Source organism: Pristiophorus japonicus, chromosome 6 (genome assembly GCF_044704955.1).
Source record: "Pristiophorus japonicus isolate sPriJap1 chromosome 6, sPriJap1.hap1, whole genome shotgun sequence".
In the NCBI taxonomy this organism is placed as follows: domain Eukaryota; kingdom Metazoa; phylum Chordata; class Chondrichthyes; family Pristiophoridae; genus Pristiophorus; species Pristiophorus japonicus.
The window spans coordinates 166,648,469-166,671,893 of NC_091982.1; the positions used below are offsets into that span (position 1 = coordinate 166,648,469).

Genomic DNA, 23,425 nt, shown 5'->3' on the forward strand with positions numbered 1-23,425 from the left:
CTGTAAAACGCTTTGGGACATCCTGAGTTCATGAAAGCTGCTGCATAAATGCAAGTCTTTCTTTAACATAGCCAGACTGCCAAGAAGAGCTGCTATGTTCTCAACTCAGAGTTGGGAGGGGGGGTGGTGGGAGGAACGGGAGCGGAAACAAGACTTGCCAAGTTCACATGACAGCATGCTCTACCCCATTTAGTCATGTGGACAGCTCTTTAAAGAGCATCGCTCCACTGTCATTTAGTACGCTACATGCCCGAGTTTCTAAGTATCAAGGAGTCCAAACTGCTGGCAGTGCGTGCTGGCATGTGGCAGGTGCGCGGCTTACAATTGTTGGTCCGCTGATTTTAATGGATAAAAGCTGTGGGCACTGTACCCAATGTTTCTGAGTACACACGGCCATGGGTGACGCTGCGTACCAGCAATGCACACTCTGGAAATTACCCCCTAAAAGTTGCCTACTTATTCATTGGTACTTATATTTTGGACAATATTTATCCCCCAACAAACATCTCTAAAACATTGCTGTTTGTGGGAGCTTGCTGTGTACAAATTGACTGCTGTGTTTCCAACATTACAATAGTGACCACAAAAGACACTTAATTTGCTATAAAGCACTTTGGGACATCCTGCGGTTGTGAAAAGTGCTATCTAAATGTAAGGCTTTCGTTCTTTACCTATGGCATCATTTCTGGCATATAAATGCTATGAACATGGTGAAACTGGATACAGAGCAGATGGTATTTAAGAGCAGGACAAACATTTAGTGATGAACATACTGTAGTAAGATTTCATATGGGTTATAGATGCTTTATAAATATCTTTTACGGATTACATACATCTCACATACAAATGGTGATCAGCTTCGACATGGAATGCATGTTGTGCGATGTCAATGTTCATTCCTGTATGGTGTATGTGATACATTCCTCTAACTCAGTCCCCTCCAGCAGCAGGTCTATCAAACTTTGCATACAAACTTCAGTTTTGAGAACATAGGGTAAGAATCTTCTAACTGAGAGGAATAGACATAGTCTTCAAAATTGTTCCTCACAAATCTCAAAAAAAAAGGATTAGTGAACATGATAGCAAAATTCTTAATTTTTATTTGTTTTGAAGTAAACATAAGAATTAGGATCAGGAGTAGGCCATACGGCCCCTTGAGCTTGCTCCGCCATTCAATAAAATCATGGCTGATCTTCGGCCTCAACTCTACTTTCCTACCCGATCCCCATATTCCTTGATTCCCCGAGAGTCCAATAATCTATCTATTTCAGCCTTGAATATACTCAATGACTCAGTATCCACAGAACTCTGGGGTAAGAGAATTCCAAAGCTTCACAACCCTCTGAGTGAAGGAATTCCTCCTCATCTCAGTCTTAAATGGCCATCCCCTTATCCTGAGACTATGCCCCCTAGTTCTAGACTCTCCAGCCAGGGGAAACAAACTCTCAACATCTATCCTGTCAACCTGCCTCAGTATCTTCTATGTTTCAATGAGATTATCTCTCATTCTTTCAGCTCCAGAGAGAATAGGCCCAATCTGCTCAATCTCGCCTCATAGGACACCCCTAGCATCCCAGGAATCAATCTAGTGAATCATTGTTGCACTGCAGCATTCTACTGTAAGGTTCCTGAACCTGAGGCCCAACCAGAAGGTCATAATCGCAAGTCTGACTTCAACTTGCCTCAGTTAAATGGAGCTCCTTAAATTCTCACTCTGGCCTCCATGTGTAATGTCAGAAGGAAGTGAAGTTTCCTTATTGAGACTTTCCACGGGCGGGGGGGGGGGGGGGCGGGGGAGGGCAAATTATTTCACCTGGTACAAGTGCACCATTTGCCATTGATCAATGGCACAGATTGCTGCGCGCAAGTGACATGGTGACAAATGGTTAGCACGGAGAAAAAAACAATAATAAAAGAGAAGAAAAAGTATTCTCTTCTGTGTATCTCTGTGATTCCAGACGTAAAATTGTGGCTGTATTATGAGAGTATAAAGGTTTCAAATAGAAAAGAGAGGTTTAATTAAAACTGAAGACAGTCATGAATTGCATTAAGTAGCTTGAGTTTCTCTGATCCTAAAATTTCTGTATGATAGATCTCAAGGGATCGTTTAGTATTTCTGCCTTTAAAAACGGGTTGAATTGCCTTCAAATTGAAATTAAGTTTGTAGAATGCAAGATTGTATCGACACCAATCAGATTATGTTTTTTCTCTCTCTCATCAATTTCTCCTCTCCTTTCCACTCCTGAAGGCATTGATTTCTTGTTCAATTACAGTTGCATGGCTACCCAATCGTATCTCACCCATGTGGTCATTATTCATATATAAGCCTTTACAGTGTCAGCAGGCTATTTCTGGCTGGGAGAGGGGGCAGCACAGCCGAGCCTGATCCTGCACCCCCGCAATGTTGGCTACAGATCAGGCAATCGATAACTCTAGCTGACTTTCCATCCCCGAATTAAGAGAAGCTGAGAAAAATTGCAGTGTACGAGTGAGGTCTGCTTGTTCCGCAGACTGGGGGTCAAACTGGAGATCATTGCGACTCAGGAACTCGCTGCATAACCTTTGCAAGCCCGGAAAGGGATCTGATGTCATTTTCAATAAACTACTGATCCACATCAAAAACTGTATAAGAAAATCATTTCTACACAGGAAACAAACAACAATTCGGACCTGAAAATTTAAGTTAATGTAATTTAGCTTTTCTGTTAGATTGGATTGGAACTGGAACTTGTCCTTAACTCCTATTTTGGTCCTTTTCTCACATTTTCAGTCATCTTTCCAATTTATATTGAAAATAAACTGTCTCCATGTCTTCTCTTCCACATGAATTCTGAAAACTGTGTAAAGTTGGATGCAGGAGGCCACCAAAGTGTCATTAGGGATCCTGGGGGATCGATCCCTGATAAAGTGCAACATCCCCACCGACACCTGGGAGTCCCTGGCCAAAGACCGCCCTAAGTGGAGGAAGTGCATCCGGGAGGGCGCTGAGCACCTCGAGTCTCATCGCCGAGAGCATGCAGAAATCAAGCGCAGGCAGCAGAAAGAGTGTGCGGCAAACCAGGCCCATCCTTCCTTACCCTCAACGACTATCTGTCCCACCTGTGGCAGGGACTGTGGCTCTCGTATTGAACTGTTCAGCCACCTAAGGACTCATTCTAAGAGTGAAGCAAGTATTCCTCGATTCCGAGGGACTGCCTATGATGACGAGGGATCCTGGAACATCTGTCTTGGATTGTCCAAGAGCACCTAGCTTGTCAAGTTCTCAACGGCATCACCTGAGAACCTTTTAAACCTAGTGGTAGAAGCGCAGAACTATGGCTGGACAGAGCAATATTTACACAGACTAGGAACATCCTTTGTGGAAACTTCACTCTGCCATCTGGGAGTTTAGAGCGTATTTTAAGGGCAAGTCACGAGAAACTTGTAAGCTATAAAGGGATAGGCAAAAGAACTAGAGGCAAGATGAGAATTTTTTTTTAAATGGGATTTTCTTCATTTATTGCAAAATTGTAACTACGAGTATAAAGAGAAGAGAATTCTTCCAGTTACAATCTGCAGAAGTTGCAGATGATACTAAAATCGTCTGTGTGGTTGATAATGAAGAAGAAAGCTGCGGACTGCAGGAAGATATCAGGTCAGGTGGGCAGAACAGTAGAAAATGGAATTTAATCCAAAGAAGTGGGAGGTAATGCATTTTGCAAGGGCTAACAATGAAAGGGAATACACATTAAATGGTAGGATACTGAGAAGTGTAGAGGAACAAAGGGACCTTGGAGTGCATGTCCACAGATCCCTGGAAGTAGCAGGCCAGGTGGATAAGGTGGTTAAGAAGGCATATGGAATGCTTGCCCTTATTAGCCGAGGCATAAAATACAAGAGCAGTGGGGTTATGCTTGAACTGTAAAACACTGGTTAGGCCACAGCTGGAGTACTGTGAGCAGTTCTGGCCACTGCATTACAGGAAAGACGTGATTGAACTGGAGAGGGTGCAGAGGAGATTTACGAAGATGTTGCCAGGAGTGGACAGATTAGATAGGCTGGATTTATTTTCATTGGAACAGAGGAGGCTAAGGGGAAACCTCATTGAGATATATAAAGTTATGAGGGGCCTAGATATAGTGGATAGAAATGGACTATTTCCCTTAGCCAAGGGGTCAACAACCAGGGGGCATAAATTTAAAGTAATTGGTAGAAGGTTTAGAGGGATTTTGAGGGGAAATTTCTTCACCCAAAGGGTTGTGGGGGTCTGGAATTCATTGCCTGAAAGGGTGGTAGAGGCAGAAACCCTCATCACATTTAAAAAGTACTTGGATGTGCACCTGAAGTACCGTAACCTGCAGGGTTACGGACCTAGGGCTGGAAAGTGGGATTAGGCTGGATAGCCTCTTGTTGGACTCGATGGGCCGAAATGGCTTCCTTCCATGATGTAAACGTCTATGATTCTATGATTCTAATCCTGAAAACAGTTTTTTACTGGAAATAAAAAGTAGAACATGCTTCATTATGGTTGCATAATGGATTCAACCATTAACATTCTACACTGGGGAATGGTGGCCTAGTGGTTATGTTACTGGACTAGTAATCCTGAACTAATGATCGGAAGACTTGAGTTCAAGTCCCAGCATGGCAGAGTTTAAATTTAGTTTGTTGAATAAAAAGCTGGTATCATAATGGTGACCACTACCGGACTGTTATAAAAATACATCTGGTTCACTAATGTCATTTAGGGAAGGAAATCTGCTGTTTTCACCCGGTCTGGCCTATATGTGAATCCAGACTCACAGTAACTCTGAATTGACCACTCAATTCCACCAAACTACTATGACAAAATCACTGTGGGACTACCTTCACCACACAGACTGCAGTGGCTCACCACCACCAGCTTCTCAAGGGCAATTAAGGATGGGCAATAAATGCTGGCATTGCTACTGATGCCCATATCCCAAGATTGACATTTTTTTAAAGTACTTTTTGAAATGTAGTCACTGTTGTAATGCAGGAAACATAGCAATCAATTTGTGCACATCAAGGCCCCACAAACAGCCATGAGTTAATGACCAGACCATCTGTTTTTGATGTTGGTTGAGAAAAAACTATTTGCCAGGACATCCTCAGTAACACACTGGAGTGTCAACCTGGATTATGTGCTCAAATCCCTGGAGTGGGGCTTGAACCCACAACCTTCTGGCTCGGAGGTGAGCTTTACCACCAAGCCAAGGCTGACACTTGTTACCAATCTCTAGAGAAGATACACACAGAGTAACACTGAAAATGACACGAGCATTCTGCTAGCTAATATGACATTCAAGCAATAAATATATTAAAAAAGCAGACAGGATCCTTGTCTTTACTTACCTCAGTCACCTCGCCTTTAAGCATCGCTCCTGATGGCATCACAATCTCCGGGCGAAGGAGCTCGGGGTGCAAGGCTGTAGTGCCACCACAAAACTCCCGCCGAATATGGTGGGAGTCGATGTCATCACCGCGCCTGGTCACAAGCCCCTGGAGGGTGCTAACAGGAGGCGCAAAGGCACCCAATTTCACCCCCATAGAGTACAAAAGGAAGGAAGTTATGCTAAACCTTTATAAATCACTTTAGAAATGATGTCAGGGCCTTAGAGAGGGTGCAAAGGAGCTTTACTATAAGGGATGAGTGAGACCAGTAACATGGAATGACGAGGGAAAGTGGGGCTGTTCTCCTTGGACCAGAGAAGGTTAAGAGGAAATTTAATAGGTGTTCAAAATCATGAAGGATTTTGATAAGAGTAAATAATGACAAACTGTTTCTAGTGGCAGAAGGTCGGTAACCAGAGGTCAACGTAGCCAGAGGGCACAGATTTAAGGTAAGTGGCAAAAGAAACAGGCAAGATGGGATGACATTTTTATGCAGTATGTTGCTGTGATGTGGAATGCACTGCCTAAAAGGTTGGTAGAAGCAGTTTCAATAATAACTTTCAAAATAGAATTGGATAAATATTTGAAGGGAAAAAATGCAGGGCTATGGGGAAAGAGCAGAGGAGTGGGACTAATTGGGGGGCTCTTTCAAAGATGGACTGAATGGTCTTCCTCTGTGCTGTATCACTCTATGATTATATGATGATTCATGTACTTTGGTGTTGTTTTAAACTTTAAAACTTTAACAGCTGTTATCACCAGTACCTCTCTAACAAAACACAATTTGATATATGTAGCATTTATGCCCCCAATTCACAGGAATCAGTTTTCTGTCTTGCAAGAAGAAAAATGATGACAGTCTCTTACAAAATCCTGCACAATCTGGAATCTTCAAAATGTTAGAGAAACTTCCTAAAGCCAACAGCTGTTGCACACATCATAAATCTACCTGAAGTGGTCAGGATAGTTAGATGTCACAGCCCTTTTTTAAAACGGCAGACAAAGCTTAATTCTCTGTAAGAGAATAAACTTCAAACTCTCAAACATGCCTATGCAAATTTATTGGACTCTAATCTTGGTGGCAAATGACGATTGATTCTTGCATATATTAACCGGCAAAGTCACATCTGGAACTCGTGCATTGAGGCTGGTGTAGAATGACAAGCGAATCTGCCTGAAGGGCTTTCCAAGGGACATCTTACGGCAGGACGGCCATTAAATACAGGTTTTATTATCACAATTGATCTGAATTGTCAAAACTGCCTCGCCTGTTACTCTGTGTTGAATTAATCACTTCTCTGTCCAAAATTCCTGTTTAGAATATAATGCAGTGGGCATCAGATTTTTAAATTATTTCTTGTTAAATTAAACTGACTTAATTTGAAGTGTCTAATGTTAAATGAAAAGGACTGACGCACATTGATATTGTATTAATCCAGGTCAATGTATGCAATCGCAAGTCAATCTACATATGTGAGCATATCATTATAGGTCACAGTTTTTGACAATAAAGGGGGTGAAATTGGTTACCGTTAGTAGTACAAAAGGAGGTGATAACAAATTGGCAGCCCACTTTACACCGTGGCCGATTTTCTCTTCCAATGTGCAAAACAAAGGGTTTCACAGGGGTCGCTTTTTCATCTGCTCTCCTGAAGGCATTGTTTCATGTTGGTGTACAGTTGAACAGGCACCAGGAACCCTCTGGTACTGTGCCCAAGTATCCATTGCTGATGTGTGAACCTAGGGCAGCAGGCCATTTAACAATAGGAGTATCAAACTCAAATCTCATTCTGCCCTCACCCAATATGCACAGTCCTTTCAGCCGGTACCACTGGATAGCAATCAGTAGCAGCATTCCTAGCTGTTTTCTCCTCTCCTTAATCCGGGGCCACTAAGGCCACCTGCAAAGACTAACTCACTGACTCTTGACAGAACTTCCGCATCTCTTGAAATAAATGTTGCAAAATGTGATTGGCTTAGAGAATTAGGTGTATAAATTGACTCCCACTTCACTTTAACCTTGTTTTTCGGTCCTGGTGGTGACCTATTACATTCCCTAATTCGCTGGGCCAATCACATTTTGCAACATTTATTTCAAGAGGTGCAGAAGTTCTGTCAAGAGTCAGTGAGTTAGTCTTTGCAGGTGGCCTCAGTGGCCCCGGATTAAGGAGAGGAGAAAACAGCTAGGGTTGCTGCTACTGATTGCTATCCTGTGGTACCGGCTGAAAGGACTGTGCACATTGGGTGAGGGCAGAATGAGATTTGGGTTTGATACTCCTATAGTTAAATGGCCTGCTGCCCTAGGTTCACACATCAGCAATGGATACTTGGGCACGGTACCAGAGGGTTCCTGGTGCCTGTTCAACTGTACACCAACATGAAACAATGCCTTCAGGAGAGCAGATGAAAAAGCGATTCCTGTGAAACATAGACACATAGAAAATAGGTGCAGGACTAGGCCATTCGGCCCTTCCAGCCTGCACCACCATTCAATATGATCATGGCTAATCAGGCAACTTCAGTGTCCCATTCCTGCTTTCTCTCCATACCCCTTGATCCCTTTAACCATAAGGGACACATCTAACTCCCTTTTGAATATATCTAACAAACTGGCCTCAAAAACTTTCTGTGATAGATAATTCCACAGGTTCACAATTCTCTGAGTGAAGAAGTTCCTCCTCTTCTCAGTCCTAAATGGCTTACCCCTTATCCTTAGACTGTGACCCCTGGTTCTGGACTTCCCCAACATCAGTAACATTCTTCCTGCATCTAACCTGTCCAATCCCGTCAGAATTTTGCATGTTTCTATGAGATCATCTCTCATTCTTCTAAATTCCAGTGAATATAAGCCTAGTCGATCCAGTCTTTCTTCATATGTCAGTCCTGCCATCCCAGGAATCAGTCTGGTGAACCTTCGCTGCACTCCCTCAACAGCAAGAATGTCCTTCCTCAGATTAGGAGACCAAAACTGTACACAATATTCAAGGTGTGGCCTCACCGAGGCCTTGTACAACTGCAGTAAGACCTCCCTACTCCTATACTCAAATCCTCTAGCTATGAAGGCCAACATGCCATTTGCCTTCTTCACCGCCTGCTGTACCTGCATGCCAACTTTCAATGACTGATGTACCATGACACCCAGGTCTCGTTGCACCTCCCCTTTTCCTAATCTGTCACCATTCAGATAATATTCTGCCTTCCTGTTTTTGTCACCAAAGTGGATAATCTCACATTTATCTACATTATACTGCATCTGCCATGCATTTGCTGACTCACCTAACCTGTCCAAGTCACCCTGCAGCCTCTTAGCATCCTCCTCACAGCTCACACTGCCACCCAGCTTAGTGTCATCTGCAAACTTGGGAGATATTACATTCAATTCCTTCGTCTAAATCATTAATGAATATTGTAAATAGCTGGGGTCCCAGCACTGAACCTTGTGGTACCCCACTAGTCACTGACTGCCATTCTGAAAAAGACCTGTTATTCCTACTCTTTGCTTCCTGTCTGCCAACCAGTTCTCTATCCACGTCAGTACATTACTCCCAATACCATGTGCTTTAATTTTGCACACTAATCTCTTGTGTGGGACCTTGTCAAAAGCCCTTTGAAAGTCCAAATATACCACATCCACAGGTTCTCCCTTGTCCATTCTACTAGTTACATCCTCAAAAAATTCTAGAAGATTTGTCAAGCATGATTTCCCTTTCATAAATCCATGCTAAGTTGGACCGATCTTGTCACTGCTTTCCAAATGTGCTGCTATTACATCTTTAATAATTGATTACAACATTTTCCCCACTACCGATATCAGGCTAACCGGTCTATAATTCCCTGTTTTCTCTCTCCCTCCTTTTTTAAAAAATGGGGTTACATTAGCTGTCCTCCAATCCATAGGAACTGATCCAGAGTCTATCGATTGTTGGAAAATGACCACTAATGCATCCACTATATCTAGGGGCACTTCCTTAAGGCTGATGAAAAGTCATCGGCCTGTAACGTTAACTCTGTTTTTATCTCCATAGAGGCTGTGGAATGTTTCCCGCATTATTTGTTTTTATTTCAAATAAAAACGGTTATTGACTAGATTAAAAAAATAAGTTCTCATGCTTTGGTTTATTGCGACTCTTTGTAAATAGTGCCAAAAGGTTGAAATACAAACCACAAATGCTGTTGAGAATAAAGTATTATAAGGTTCTAGTCTTTTGGTAATACTGTGAATTGATATATTCCTATGATTCTGTTTGCATTGTCTCTGCTTTACAATACTGAATAACCTAAAGGGACAGGAGCATGATAAGATGCCACTGAAATATCACATTATGATCATTAATAGTGTAGAATTGGCTTGTTCTCAACTAATGCAAATCATTTCATGCTCCATTGCTTCATGAGGATACCAAGTACAACTGTGGAGTTTGAGATCATTAGCAACAGTCTGAGATTAGGCAGCTAATAATATCAATGCTGCACCTCACCTGCCTCTAAATATCCATGGAAGGTGGACTGCAGGTCGACTTCTCTTTGTTGTTTAAAGCTTTCTTTAAAAAAAAACGTTTTGTGGTTTGGCTAGAAATAGCGGCCAGGAAAATATTTCCGTTATGTTTATACCGCAGTGAACACTTAGCACTCAAAGGAAATTTTCCCCCACTGTTGAAGAATCTGCTTAATAAAAAAGCAATCTTTCTCCTCCCATTTTTTTCTCTCCTGAAGGCACGGACTAACATTGGATGCAATTCCACAGGTACTGGCCAGCTTTCTGAATCCTGCCCAGGTGGTTATTCTCCATGCTTAAGTCTCGAAGGGGGGTCGATTTTCAGCTTGCCATCCAGCCGTTGCGGATCATCAGCCCAGAATAGAAACTGCCCAAATTTCACTTCAAATGAAAATCAGGCGGTTTGTGCAATGGGTGCCCAGGAGGCAATTCCCTAAATCTCGCCCGAGTTTTGGCAAGCTGTGCAATTACGGCAATATCATGGCTGAGAACTGATTCTGCTCTCAGCTGATGTGTACTTTTCCTCGTCACTGGGTAGCCATCCTCGGATCCTGGCTGATTTATCTTTTGCCCCTTCTCCCAACCCCCGAGGGCTTTATTGCTCATTTTCATGCTGGACAATCAATCTGTTCCTCTGTGGCCGTTTGTCATCAAACTCTGTCAGGGGAAGAATCGTTTTGCAGATGGCGCACAACGGGAAGCATCAGGACATTTTGAAACCATAAAGAATATCGAGGCCTTGGCCTTTCTCTGAAGTTTGCAATTCCTGAAAATTGTTTGCATCAATGAGCCCCTTTTGCAAACTTTATTTTTCTTGCCACCTTCCTGCGTCAACCTTCACCTTTTAGATTCACGCTGAATTGGAGTAGGCCTCGAGAGAAATATTTCCACTGATGCTCTTCAAAGGCTATCTCTCAGCCACATACTACAGCTCAGATGATATTTTAACAGCTTAACCAGCCTTTTATATTCAAAAAGATGTAATCAAGACAATTATATTTTTAGTTCTATTTAATTTGCTTGGAAAACCTAAATTATTCAATCAGTTAACCAGACAATTTGTCGGATTAAGCTGATACAGAATATGAACAGACTACTTAACAATAATCACAAGTGCACAGTCTTGGCTGGATCATACTGCGTGGTGTATTTTTAAACTTAAAGATGCAGGGGCTGAAATTGCCCTGTGCGGGAAATTTATCTGGAAAATGTGGAGTCAGAGGGAAGAGATGGAAAATTCAGACCTTTAACTGTGACACCCCCTCCCAGTGCTCTGGGGCGCTTTTGAAGGCAGTATCGGGTCGGGAGTGGAGCGGTGTCTATCAGTGCGATGCGGATGTGTCACATCACATTGATCCGTTGCAATGTCCGTACCCTTCACTTAAAGGGTTGGGACGGTACGAGGCCTACATGGAGCCCACTGGGCCACCAGGGAGCGGTTCGGCTGGGCCAGCGGCCTGGCACGCAAGAGTGGCTGCCAGGTTGCCTGCACGGCCGAACCAGCGGCCTTTAAGGGTGGCGGCATCGCACCGCCCAACCACTGGCAGCTTCCCGCCATGCGAATCTGTCGGGGGCACCGACCGGCGGTGGCCGTGCTCTTGGCGAGCCAATTTCCCCTGCAGGGCGGAAAAGGGATCATCACCGGGCAGTAAGGGATCGGAGCGCCAGGCGGGGCAGAAACACAGGGGCGTGGCCGAAACCTGTCCCCGCTGCCCCCGGGGGCGGGGGCAATTCCGGATAAGTCAGCCTCGCCACCTGCCCCCAGTCAGAAAGGCCATACTGTCCCGTTGTCGTCTCTTAGAGGCGCTAAAGGGCATTTTTCTGAAGGGCACTTTCCCACCCCGCAGTTTACATGGAACAAAGTAATTACTTCTGAAATCCATTTTTGCTGCAGGAAAAGTTTGTTAGGGCACAGCATATATGGTGCTAGGTGAATCACTGCAGTGTAGTTTATATATTTTGAGGTGAGTGTACGGCTGAACGATTTTAACTGGGAAATCCATTGGTGATGCAGTGACATCTCATTACCCACTTGGTTTCTGAAGGAAATGAAGCGTCTTGAAGGGTAAATGCATCACAATGGCTCATGGAGTCAGTGGTGGCGACAGCGGTGGGTTGGTGGGATCATGCTCCATCTCCCAGTCACTTCAACTGCAAATAATTTACTCACTTAATTTGTAAATTACTCCGCGTTGCCACTTTGAGTCTGATGTGGTGGCAACGTAGCATTGGAGGACGTCATTATTACTGGGGTTGCCAAGTTGGCAAAATCTGCACTCCGACTGTTCCCCTCTCCCCTCCTTCCTAAACTCATCGACCTTAACTCCACCTATGCCTGGACCACTAGGCCCAAGAGATCTATAGGAATCAACCAACCAGTGCTAAGTAGTGGAGTTAAAATTGAGAAATGTTGGAAATCTAAAAGAACAACAGGAAATGCTTAAAATGCATCAACATCCTAAAAACAAAGGTTCGTGTTTCAGATATAACTGTTTGGAATTGATCAAAACCATTAACCTGTCTTTTCCAGTTACAGATGCTTTATAGCTCCAGCATTTTCTGTTTTTAATGCAGACTGGTGGGGAGGAGCTGATATTTTGGAGCCTCGGTTCGTTTGGGACGTCGGGGAGATATTTTGCAGACACTTCCCTACAGAGCTTTAGCAAATGCACGGCGGAGATTGTGGTCTGTGGGAGGGGGTTGACTGACGGGACAATTAACCTTTCCTTGCTCCATGTTCTTGTAGTTTTAACGGGTGACAATGCCCTCCAAATTGATCAGATCTCTTTCTAAGTGTTCCCTTTTTAATGTGTATCTGATGGTCTGGTTCCCTCTTTAAACTTTGCATGAAGGAGAGGAGCGGGCATGTGGATAGAGCAAATTTCAAAATTTTCACTTGGGGATAACCTTGCTTTGTCACTTTGAAAGCTTCAAATCTGCTAATTGTTAAAAAGACAATCTCATTTTATTGCCTGAACACTAAACCTCTCTGTGGCACATTTATAATCTTTTCATAAGATGTATGTATCTTCATCCTTTTAAATGTGCTTCTTAATCTAGGTCTTCAATTGAGTATTCATGATAACGTGACAAAGTTCAATCCATTTAATTAGCTGTGTTTATCTGAATTGTTAATATTAATCAGAATTACATATTCAAAGCCGAGCCTAAATGACGATTATTTTGATCCGTATGCCAAAAGGCCTCCGAGACTGGACCTGTAATCTATTCACAGTTCATTAATCAGCACACGGAAAATAAATATTCAGTAATGCCCAAACTAACCAATCCTAAAATATAAAAGATTGAAGTGCAATATTAATTAACGCAATATATTTTATGAACAATTGCAAATGTGTTTAGTGTGACAGGAGCTTTGTCTTGTAGTGGGAGGGGGTGTGAGGAATCTCATTCAAAAAGTTTCTAAAAGGGTTGAAATTCCAAACCGTCCAACGTAAACTCTCCATGCATCATACCTTCAATAAAGTTATATAGAACTGTTTAAAACCTTTATCCGTGCGGTTCTGCTATTGTTGTGGTGGCCTTTTTCAGCTTTACTGGTCAGTACCACCACTCACCACTGGACGCTATAACACGGCCGCTATGAGCAGACTAAACTATTGTGAGGTGATGAATGAGAAGAACTACTCCAAAGTGGTCGTAATGTGGCAGGCTGTGGCTTCAAAAAGTCTCCAGGCCATTGATACCTTTTTCATTTGTGACCGAGGTTTCTTCCTGCTGGTCTTTGCAGACGAGGAGGTTTGGCATGTGTCTGGGCTCTGGTAACCTACTTGGGGGAGAGAGGATGAAGGTGTACATCTGCTGTTTGATGGCATAGTAGTGGGTGTATGTTAATTTGGTAGTGAATGAGTATCCATGGCCCTGGAGTATTAGTGGAGTCTCAAACAATCAGCAACCAATTTAAAATGATTCAATTCTGAATCTGAGGTCTAAAGCTACTCAATACTTGTTGCTTTTATGAAATATGCCAATGACAAGGCTGCATCTTTCAAACAATGCGTTCAAAATGCAAACCCAACATCGAGTTTTTAAACTAATGTGCAAGAGTCCATCTTGATTTCTATAGCCAGCAATTAGTACGTGCCATGAGTCACGAGTAGAGCGGTGATCAATCCTGCCCTGCAGAACCTGCTTCTGATTGGGTAGCCTCGCGCAGATCACATGGCTCCGGTTGGGGTGGAGTGTAGAGTGTTTCGGTGCAAGGGGTGTCGCAGTTGTGTGAGGCGGACTGGTTGGGCTGGGTGCTCTTTACCTTTCCACCATTGTTCATTGTTGATAGGTTTATATGTAATCTTCAGGGCTGCTGACCGAGGGCCGTGCGGCTCTTTGTCGGCCGGCGCCGACACAATGGGCCAAAATGGCCTCCTTCTGCGCTATCTTTCTATGAATGTAACCACGATGTGATGTCATCCCGTCTGCTACTCTTAATCTTGTGACTCATCTCAATTTGCACAAAAAACAAAGGCTTAGCACTTACATACTGTACTGAGTTAGCTGAACTTAACCAGAGCAACAGTAGGGGTGCTACCACTGACTTCAATGCCACTAAGTTAAGGTAGGGACAAGTGGCTGTGGTTGCTAACTTCTACGCTTGCTGGGAGTGCACAGGTGAGGTAGGATTGGGTTTGCGATGCCCACCTCCATAATGGAATATTCCCCACTGACCCTCACCATTTAGGCTCATGTACAAAGACATGAGTGAGATATCGGGATCCACCCAGTTCCCCATGGGGCCCACACCACAGTAAGGAGCCTGCGCTTTTCAGAAAGGAGCAGTTAGGGTTGCCAATTCTGGATGGTTATATTCCTGGAGATTTCATCACATGACCTCCTACCTCCAACTGCCCTGCCCACTCAAACAGCCTACTTTCCCATCCCCAATATTTTTAAGGCTACAAAATGAAAGTGTTCAAAGAAAGTTATTTTTTTAAAAAGCCACACAATTTCTTTAATGCCCCCAAGATTTTTCTCCTGGGTTGCTTGCAGATTCATCTTCAGTTCCTGGAGACTCGAGGACAATCCTGGAGGGTTGGCAACCCTAGCAGCAGTTGAGGGAAGGAGAACAAAACCAAGCTGACATGCAGCAGATGGAGCATTCAACGTGCAGCTGCTAGCCAAGGGTGTGTAGTGCAGTGTATTGAGCAGATGGTTCCTGGCTCTTCCAAATATTCCCGAAAGACATTGTAATCCCCCTTTAAGTGAGTGTTATGTAGTACAGGGTGCTCAAATCCAAGTAAATTACTTGAAGTCAGGGGTCTCATTGACGTAATTATAATGCCGATTTGTCTCAATTGAAAGACGCTTGTTCCGTGCAGGGAAATGCACCACATTCCCAGTCCCTGCTTAGCTTCATCATTTATTAAACCAGAACTTTCTGCCAGCAATCCCGGGCATATTGTTGAAAAACAAACCCCCAAAACTGGGGAATTCATATTCTGCAAGACGTGATTCTGTTCGAAATACTTACATTTTGTAACCACTCCTTCCAGGCGGATTATGTTGGGGTTGTCAAACTGTCCCATGATACTCGCTTCGCTCAGGAAGTCCCTGCGCTGCTTCTCCGAGTAGCCAGCTTTCAGGCTCTTGATGGCCACGTAGATCTCCCTCTTCCCAGGCAACTTCAGGCGCCCGCTGCAAACCTCCCCAAATTCACCTGGTCACAAAAATACAGAGAGATGTCGTTCTCATTCAAATATAATACGCTATGTGAACCAGAAAAGGCAAAGCGGTAAAATTGCACGTCGCCCCGTTTAGGGGCAGTAAACGTTCCAAGGTTGGACATTTTGCGCCCGGCCCAGAAGTCCCGTCGCAGAAGCGAAATTGGGTATACCGCCCCTGACAGGAAGTGGAGCGCAATGTTGCACGCTACACTTCCTCTTGGGCGGGCTTGAAGGGAGGAACGCTGCAAGCTCTGCGTGGCTCTTGATAGGCCTCCACTAGGCCACCGGGGATACGGTGTGCCATGGCTGCAGTCCGGTACCGAAATGGAGTGCCAGGCTGCTGCGGGATGATAACAGGCCGCCGCGCATGGCGATGACGTAATTGCCAAAGGCACAGCAGTCTGGGGCGCTACTAGTGGGTTCGCGCCTCCGTTAACTCCTGTGCAATTTCGCGGCAGCTGGTAGGCCCCCCGGCCCCCAGATAAAAACACTGGCCCCGATAGTGCCCCCCAGAGGGGAATTTTTCCCCCAAAGTATTTGGCGAAATCATCATAATCTACTGGTGGTTCATCAGTGGTTCCATTAGTATTAAGATGGTGTTCATTGTGGGATTAGGACTTAATGTGTTATGCAGCCAATCTGAGGTTTCAGCATAAGGTCAGATCTAATTAATGTCTGCATCTTAGCAGATATTTAAAAATAGGTCTCTGGGGTAAATCTTGTGCTGAGAATTTACCTGATTGTGCCCCTTCTCCCTCAATCAATCTCTCTCTCAAAATGTGTGCAGAATCCTCAGCTTTTACAATGCAACAGAAATTGTAGCACAGCTGTTTAAATGAACGTGCCAGCATGCTGAATAGTTCAGACCCACGGAGACCGAACTACATTTAGAAATCAATTTCCTCTGCTGAAGTCAGCTGGTATCAGCCAGGGCAGCAGCTGGGCCACTTAAATTGGTTTCAGCACCACTGGAACCGGATGGGAAAGTCAGCCAAGGTTCCTGTTTCTATTGCTTGTCCAGCCATTCCTGCTGGAAGGTCTATGTGTGTGTGGGTGTGTACAAAGAGGACGGGATCATGGTAGTGCTGCCCTGAATGTTCAAGTGGTCTGCCGAGATTCGTTTTCCAGGCTTGTGAAAAATAGGCACATCCACAGGGTGGTACCCGCATGTTATGAGCAAGACAGTAGGGTGGTGCAGGGTTAGTACTGAACAAAACAGTGGGGCGGTACAAGCTTGGTACTGAGCAAGACAGAGTGGTACAGATTTGGTACTGAGGTACAGAAAGAAGATAAAAGTAATCTCCTCGGATGCTACTTACTGACCTAAACAAGAAAAGAGCTGCCCTTTTCTTTCTTGCTAGATTCTCCCTTTTCTACGATGTGTAGTTTACTTACCGGCCCCTATAACTCTTTCAATTCGAATGCAGGATGCATCAATTTCCTTTGCAAAGTCTCGAACAGCTTGATTGGGGTCCTCATAGGTGTGTGGGTGGACATAGGTTCTGCTCCCGGGCAACCTGACTATTAAAGAGAAAAACATATTTAGAAACCAGAATTGATGTACTGTGCATAATGAGACCTCAATGTTCACAGGATATGCAGCTTATAAAACATATGCATGGGAACATAGGAACAGGAGAAGGCCATTTAGCCCCTCAAGCCTGAGCCAACATTCAATGAGATCATGGCTGATCTGTGACCTAACTCCATATCCTTTGCCCCATCTCCCTCAATAACTTTGGTTAACAAAAATCTATCAATCTCAGATTTAAAATGAACAATTGACCTAGCATCAATTGCCATGTGCGGAAGAGAGTTCCAAACTTCTACCACCCTTTGCGTGTAGAAGTGTTTCTTACCTTCACTCCCGAAAGGCCTGGCTTTATGCTTCCTAGTCCTAGACTCTCCAACCAACAGAAATAGTTTCTCTCTATCAACCCTATCAGGTCCGCTTGCTACCTTGAAAACTTCGATCAAATCAGCCCTTAGCCTTTTAAATTCCAGGGAATACCACCCTAGTTTGTGTAATCTCGCCTCGTAATTTAATCCTTGGAGACCAGGTAACATTCTGGCAAATCAGTGCTGCACTCCCTCAAGGGCCAACACATGCTTCCTAAGGTGCGATGCCCAGAACTGAGCACAGTACTCCTTGTATTCCATTGGCCTTTTTGATTATTTTCTGTACCTGTCCATGACATTTTAACGATCTACGTACATGGACCCCTATGTCTTTATGGACCTCCAATGTTTCTAGCTTTTCACCATTTAGAAAATACTCTGTTCTATCCTTTTAGGTCCAAAGTGGATGACCTCACACTTGCTCTTATTGAAATCCATTTGCCACGGTTTTGCCCAATCTATTGATATTCGTAATTTTATGCTTCCATTTACACTGCTTAAAATGCCACCTATGTTTGTGTCATTGGCAAACTTGGATATGTGGCTTTCTAAACCATCATCTAAGTCGTTAATGTATACAGTGAATAGCTGAGGCCCCAACACAAATCCTTGCGGGACCCCATTAGTCACATCCTGCCACTTAGAGTACCTACTCTCTGTCTCCTCCAGTTCAGCCAATTTCCTAACCAGGTCAATAATTTTCCTTCAATTCCACGAGCTTCAACTTTAGCTAACAGTCTCTTATGAGGTATTTTATTAAATGTCTTCTGGAAGTCCATATAAATAACATCCATAGACATTGCTCTGTCCATTACTTTAGTCACCTCTTCAAAAAATTCAATCAAGTTTGTCAGGCATGACCTACCCTTTGCAAATCCATAAAATGCAAGCAAAATGTCTTGTCAAAATCACAGCGATCAAAAGGTGGGCTTCTTAATCAGGGTTTATCATTCAAATTAAGCAGCTTTATTGACTGTCAAAGAGGCTTTCATCAGTACTGGCATGTAGATTGTGACAAAATATCTGTAATAATGCAGATCCATATTATACATGCCCAATATCCTAATTGGGGATTAAATCAAATGGCTAGAACAGATTTGAAATCCCTTCCCACCCTAAAAAAAATGATTGATTTTGGTCTATTGTCATCATACTGGAGCAGGAAAATAAAATTGGAAGAGCAATCCATTCGGTTTCTATCCCTTGCTGAATATCTAGAATTGGGCAAATTGGCATCTTCAGTGAATCAAAACCACTGTAACTTGTAATATGGTTCTATCAGTGGCAGATGCAATTACTCCATAATTATAATTGATTGTCCAAAGTGGAAAAAATTAGGTAATCAATGAGGACAATTTAAACCTAACTCGTCTGGCGAGAAACCGAGGGGATTATGTGAAACACCCGCCCAATTTTGCTGTCCATGGATTTCAGTTAGGTCATTTCTATTCTACTGTAATTGGACAGGATGCAACCTCATTTGAACATTTTACTTTAATCTTACCTTGACCATGATGGAACTGCATTTTTTCCTCATCTGGGTCTTGTTTGGCTTTGATGTAGCCACAGTGCCTTTAGAGCAAATAAAAGAAGATGCTGTTGAATGACAACAGTGAAAATGTTCTCTTTTCCCTGCAGTTGTGTCATCGGTTTAACAGATGTAGCAGGCACAGCTCTGCCAATGCTTGTGTTTTTGTAATCTATGTAACAGCACACAATAATCCCAAATGGGGAATCATGAAGTCCAAAAAAAAATTACTCCTCCTGGCTTTTTCCCCTTGTTCCTCCTTTCCTTATGGGCAGTGACTTATGCACAGCTGTACTAGCCTTCCCAATACCTCACTCAAAGGGCCTTCCTTTGTGTGAGCCTACGCAGTGAGTGTTGGATCAATCGAGGGAATGGCACGGCATCAGTCAAGCACAATCTTGTCCTCAACTGACATCCACACACATGTACTTACCAACAGGCTCATTTGGGAGTGATCAGGAGTAGGAACAGTAGTTGGCTTTACTATTCTTCCAGAAAATAAAGCATTGAGGCCAATTTTATCATCTCCACTGCTGTCCCTTAGAGCATCAGAATGTGTTCAGGAGGTTTTAGTCACTCCTTGACTACCTCCCATTGAAACTTGCACAGTCGAGCGTTCTCATTATCATTCCAAATCTTGCTTAGCTTGAAGAACATCAAATCTTAAGAAAATAAACACGAACTGCAACACTATTTTTCCCACTTCTGTTAAGTTTTGAAATGTTATTTTTAAACAGCAAGTACGGGTGACATTATCAGATGAATTGGCATGACGGATTCATTCAACTCTGCAGTGTAAGGAAACCAAATAACAGCAGTCATTACCCAGTGTGATTGTATTATTTCTGCAGTGAGTGTGTGTTTGTTCAGATTGAGCTCAACTCTGATAGAACCATTTCCCCCAATGGTGTCATCAACACTCAGCGGAATAAACTATGTTCTTTTACAATGTATTAATGCCGAAGCTACCAACTGAGCCAGCCTTCAAATGTTTTAACATTTAATGGTTTGAACTGGCTTCAGGTATTGTTTGCTGATTTTTATTTGGCAAAATAAAATGCCCTCTCTTGCAGATGAATAAATATGAATTCACTTGAATACATTTCCGGCAATTCTTACACATTATAACAAAGATTTTGTAAAGAGATTGAGGAAGATATGGCTAGAGACAGTACCCATTTTATTCTCGAGATGCGGACAAAGACTGCTCTTGGGTCACAAGCTGGTTATATTATCTGACAATGAATAGAAATTAATTAGGGTTTAGAAGTCTCTGATAACTGCATTATGACAAAGGGTTGTGAGGTTCTTTAAGTTGTTAATGTTCAAAAGCAGAAATGTTGGAAAGCAAAACTGAAAATCCATAAACTCATTAATAAAGATACAGTACTTTAATCCAGACCAGTTCCTCAGCCCAGGAAGATCGTAATGCACATGGGGGAAGATTTCTTCTGGCACTGTTTATCATATTTATGAAGTTCCTTTGTGTACTACTTTCATGCAGTCATTAATTCATTACAAATAAATATGTCGATAACTGCATTAAAATAGCTCACACACAATATGTTAACTAGTGGGCTACTGGAGGAGATTAAACCACTACATGTTATAACTGAAAATGCGCCATTAACTTCACAATGGCTAAACCTTCACCCCCTTCATTATTTTTCTACAAACCCATCTGCCATGTTACCAACTCAGAGTTAGTAAATAATGCAGCCAGAGTGGGACAGCTGGAAGGGAGTAAATAATGTAGCAGAAAAAGGCCAGCAGATATCAACTGAAAATCCGGCCAATCTGTTCTTGCTGCTTTATTTATTTTCACTCTGCCCATTCCGAGGAGCAGCATCAGTCATAGTGGAAAAGGGGACAGATCTTTCTGACATCTTGGAACGAAATGAAATAGAAAATAAGGAGGATTACATGTTGAGACAATAACATGATGGCTTAAAGGACTTGAGAGAAAATTATTTCAGATATAGGGCTAGAATTTCCTGTCAGCCTGCCAGCGCCTGATCGCCACCAAAAAGATTGCTGGTGAAAACGTCCCCCCCCAAAAATTTTAAATCCGCTGAGTGAAAAACATGGGCGTTGCACCCCCATTCTGGCTGAAAAAGTGCAATTTAGGGTCAATTGGGCGGTTCCTAAACAAAATGAGTAATAAATTTAAAAATCAATAAAAATTTACCCTGAGGCTGCAAGTTTTCCCTAGCAGCAGAAAAACAATAAAAATGTTTCAAAAAACATCACCTAAAAAATCAAAAAAACATTTCCAAGACCCTTTTATACTAAATAACCACAACGGATTTTTAAAATAATTAGAAGCAATTACTAACGTTTTTCTTGCAGAACTACTCACCTATCGCCCAGCTCCACTGATCCTCATGGGCGTTTCTTTCATACTCACCTACGGGTCATCGCTGACCCAAATATCGTGCTAGGGTGATCTCAGGACAGTGCAGCCGGCGGTCTGCTCCCCAGTGGTACCTCGAAACCACCGGCGTAACACAGGTAGGGAATTTTAAGCGCCCACAATGGCCAATACTACTGAGAAACCAGGCAGGAAGCCATAGGAAATTCTAGTCCATAGAGTAAGACAATAAATATCATCCATTTATATACCGTCTTTCATGACCGTTGGACATCCTTAAATGCTTTACAGCCAATTCAATATTTCTGTAGTACAACTGTTGTAAAGTAGGAAAACATGGCAACCAATTTGTATACAGCAAGGTGCTACAAACAGCAATGAGATATTGATCAGATAATCTGTTTTAGTGACTTTGGTTGAGGGATAAACGTTGACTAGGACACCGGGGGGAATTCCCTCTGCTCTTCTTTGAATAGTGCCTTGGAATCTTTTACGTCCACCCAAGAGGGCAGATGGGGCCTCGGTTTAATGTCTCAACCAAAAGATGGCACCTCCGACAGTGCAACCCTCCCTCAATACTGCAGTGAAGTGTCAGCCTAGATTAGGTCGTCAAGTCTCTGGAGTGAGGCTTGAACCCACAGAAGTGAGCGAGCTACCACAGAGCCACACCTGAATCCTTCATGCTCAGAAATGAGTGCTGAGTTATTTGTGATTGGCTGCTGGAAAGTTTGAATGGGTCAGAATGCTTTGCACCCTATCGACACACAGCTATGCGACTTTCAGATTCAATTTTGTCGACACAAATTTTAAGCTATCTGAAATTGCCAGTGTAGTTTCACTCATTATTTTTTGACAATTGTGTACATTTAAAAAATAATTACAGGAAAACCACAAAAAATGCCATGTGAAGCATCTGGCCTGTGTATTCGTACTCCATTAATTCATTTTCCTGCACTAGTGATAGGTTACAAAATAATACAATGGGCCATAATTTGCTGTACAGGGCATCTAACAGCATCTGCCGCTAGTTAGACTTGCCCATACATGATTAGGTTTTTAAAATTTTGTATGGCAAGTTGCTAAAAGTGAAAGCTGATCATGTCAGTGAGAGACCTGAGTAAACAGGGCAAGCAACTCTGTATCTCCTTATTCAATCTGATTGAAAGATTGTGAAATTAATAGCACAAGGACTGAGAAGGAAGTATGAATTAGAGTGGGTGAATTCAATGTCAAATCATGTACCAAAAGAGAGAGGGAAAGAGATTGGATTAAGACATTAAGAGCAAAAAGGGACAGAAAGGAAAATGTAATAAAAAATGTTACATTTTGAAAATCTCCAACAACAATTAAAGACTGAATGAATGAGACTCCGCACTTGTCATAGTTAATTTTCAGTGCCAATACAGGTTGACTGGTAGTAATTAACATTTAAGCACATAGTTAATAGGGTACTTACACTGAAATGAAGAAAAACTTACCTTTCTGTGGTTAGTTTAGTTCGTATCTACCGCACAAATACAGTAGCATCATGTGGTTCAATGCATTTCAATGGTGAGGCAGACAACACGATGCAGTTCACGCAAAGCTAACGGTGGTGTGGTGCATCTCGGGCAGCAACAAGCAACATGCTTAACCGCGCATCTGAAGTTGTTGTAGCATTTACACATAAATAATGGCAAGTGCCATTAGCCTCACTGTTACAAAATAAAATTCACGAGAAATACTGAGTTTATCCATGAGTATTTATCCATGATTAGTTCTACATTCAAATGGAATAAGGATGAGAATCAAAACTTTGTCAAAAACTACAGAAACGTGCCAATGTGTTAGTAGACGGGGTCTCAATTATTTTAGTTGCTGATTTGCGTCTAAATTTGATGGTATAAAACAGACTGACCTGAATGATGAGGTTTTTGCCACAAAATGAGGATTCCTGTATGCACAGGGTCACATTCATCTAAAGAAGGCATTGTGATGAATAGCCGACTTCTATTGATATCATAGCTCGTTGTGATGTGTAAGCCTTCTGACTTTAATCCAATTAAACGCAATAATCA

At 42.8% G+C, this 23,425-nt stretch overlaps 1 protein-coding gene across 2 annotated transcripts in view; it reads right to left on the reverse strand.

Annotated features, from left to right (window-relative positions):
- epha4b (eph receptor A4b) overlaps positions 1-23,425 on the reverse strand; it is a 401,770-nt gene that overhangs the window by 28,480 nt on the left and 349,865 nt on the right. Inside the window, exons 9-11 of one of the 2 annotated variants that reach the window (XM_070883360.1) lie at positions 18,924-19,041; positions 16,966-17,149; positions 15,378-15,563 (exon numbers count right to left, since the gene is read on the reverse strand). In XM_070883360.1, coding sequence (XP_070739461.1) covers positions 15,378-15,563; positions 16,966-17,149; positions 18,924-19,041 — 488 coding nt within the window. The remainder of the gene's footprint in view (positions 1-15,377; positions 15,564-16,965; positions 17,150-18,923; positions 19,042-23,425) is intronic. The other variant, XM_070883361.1, reaches the window with a different exon arrangement.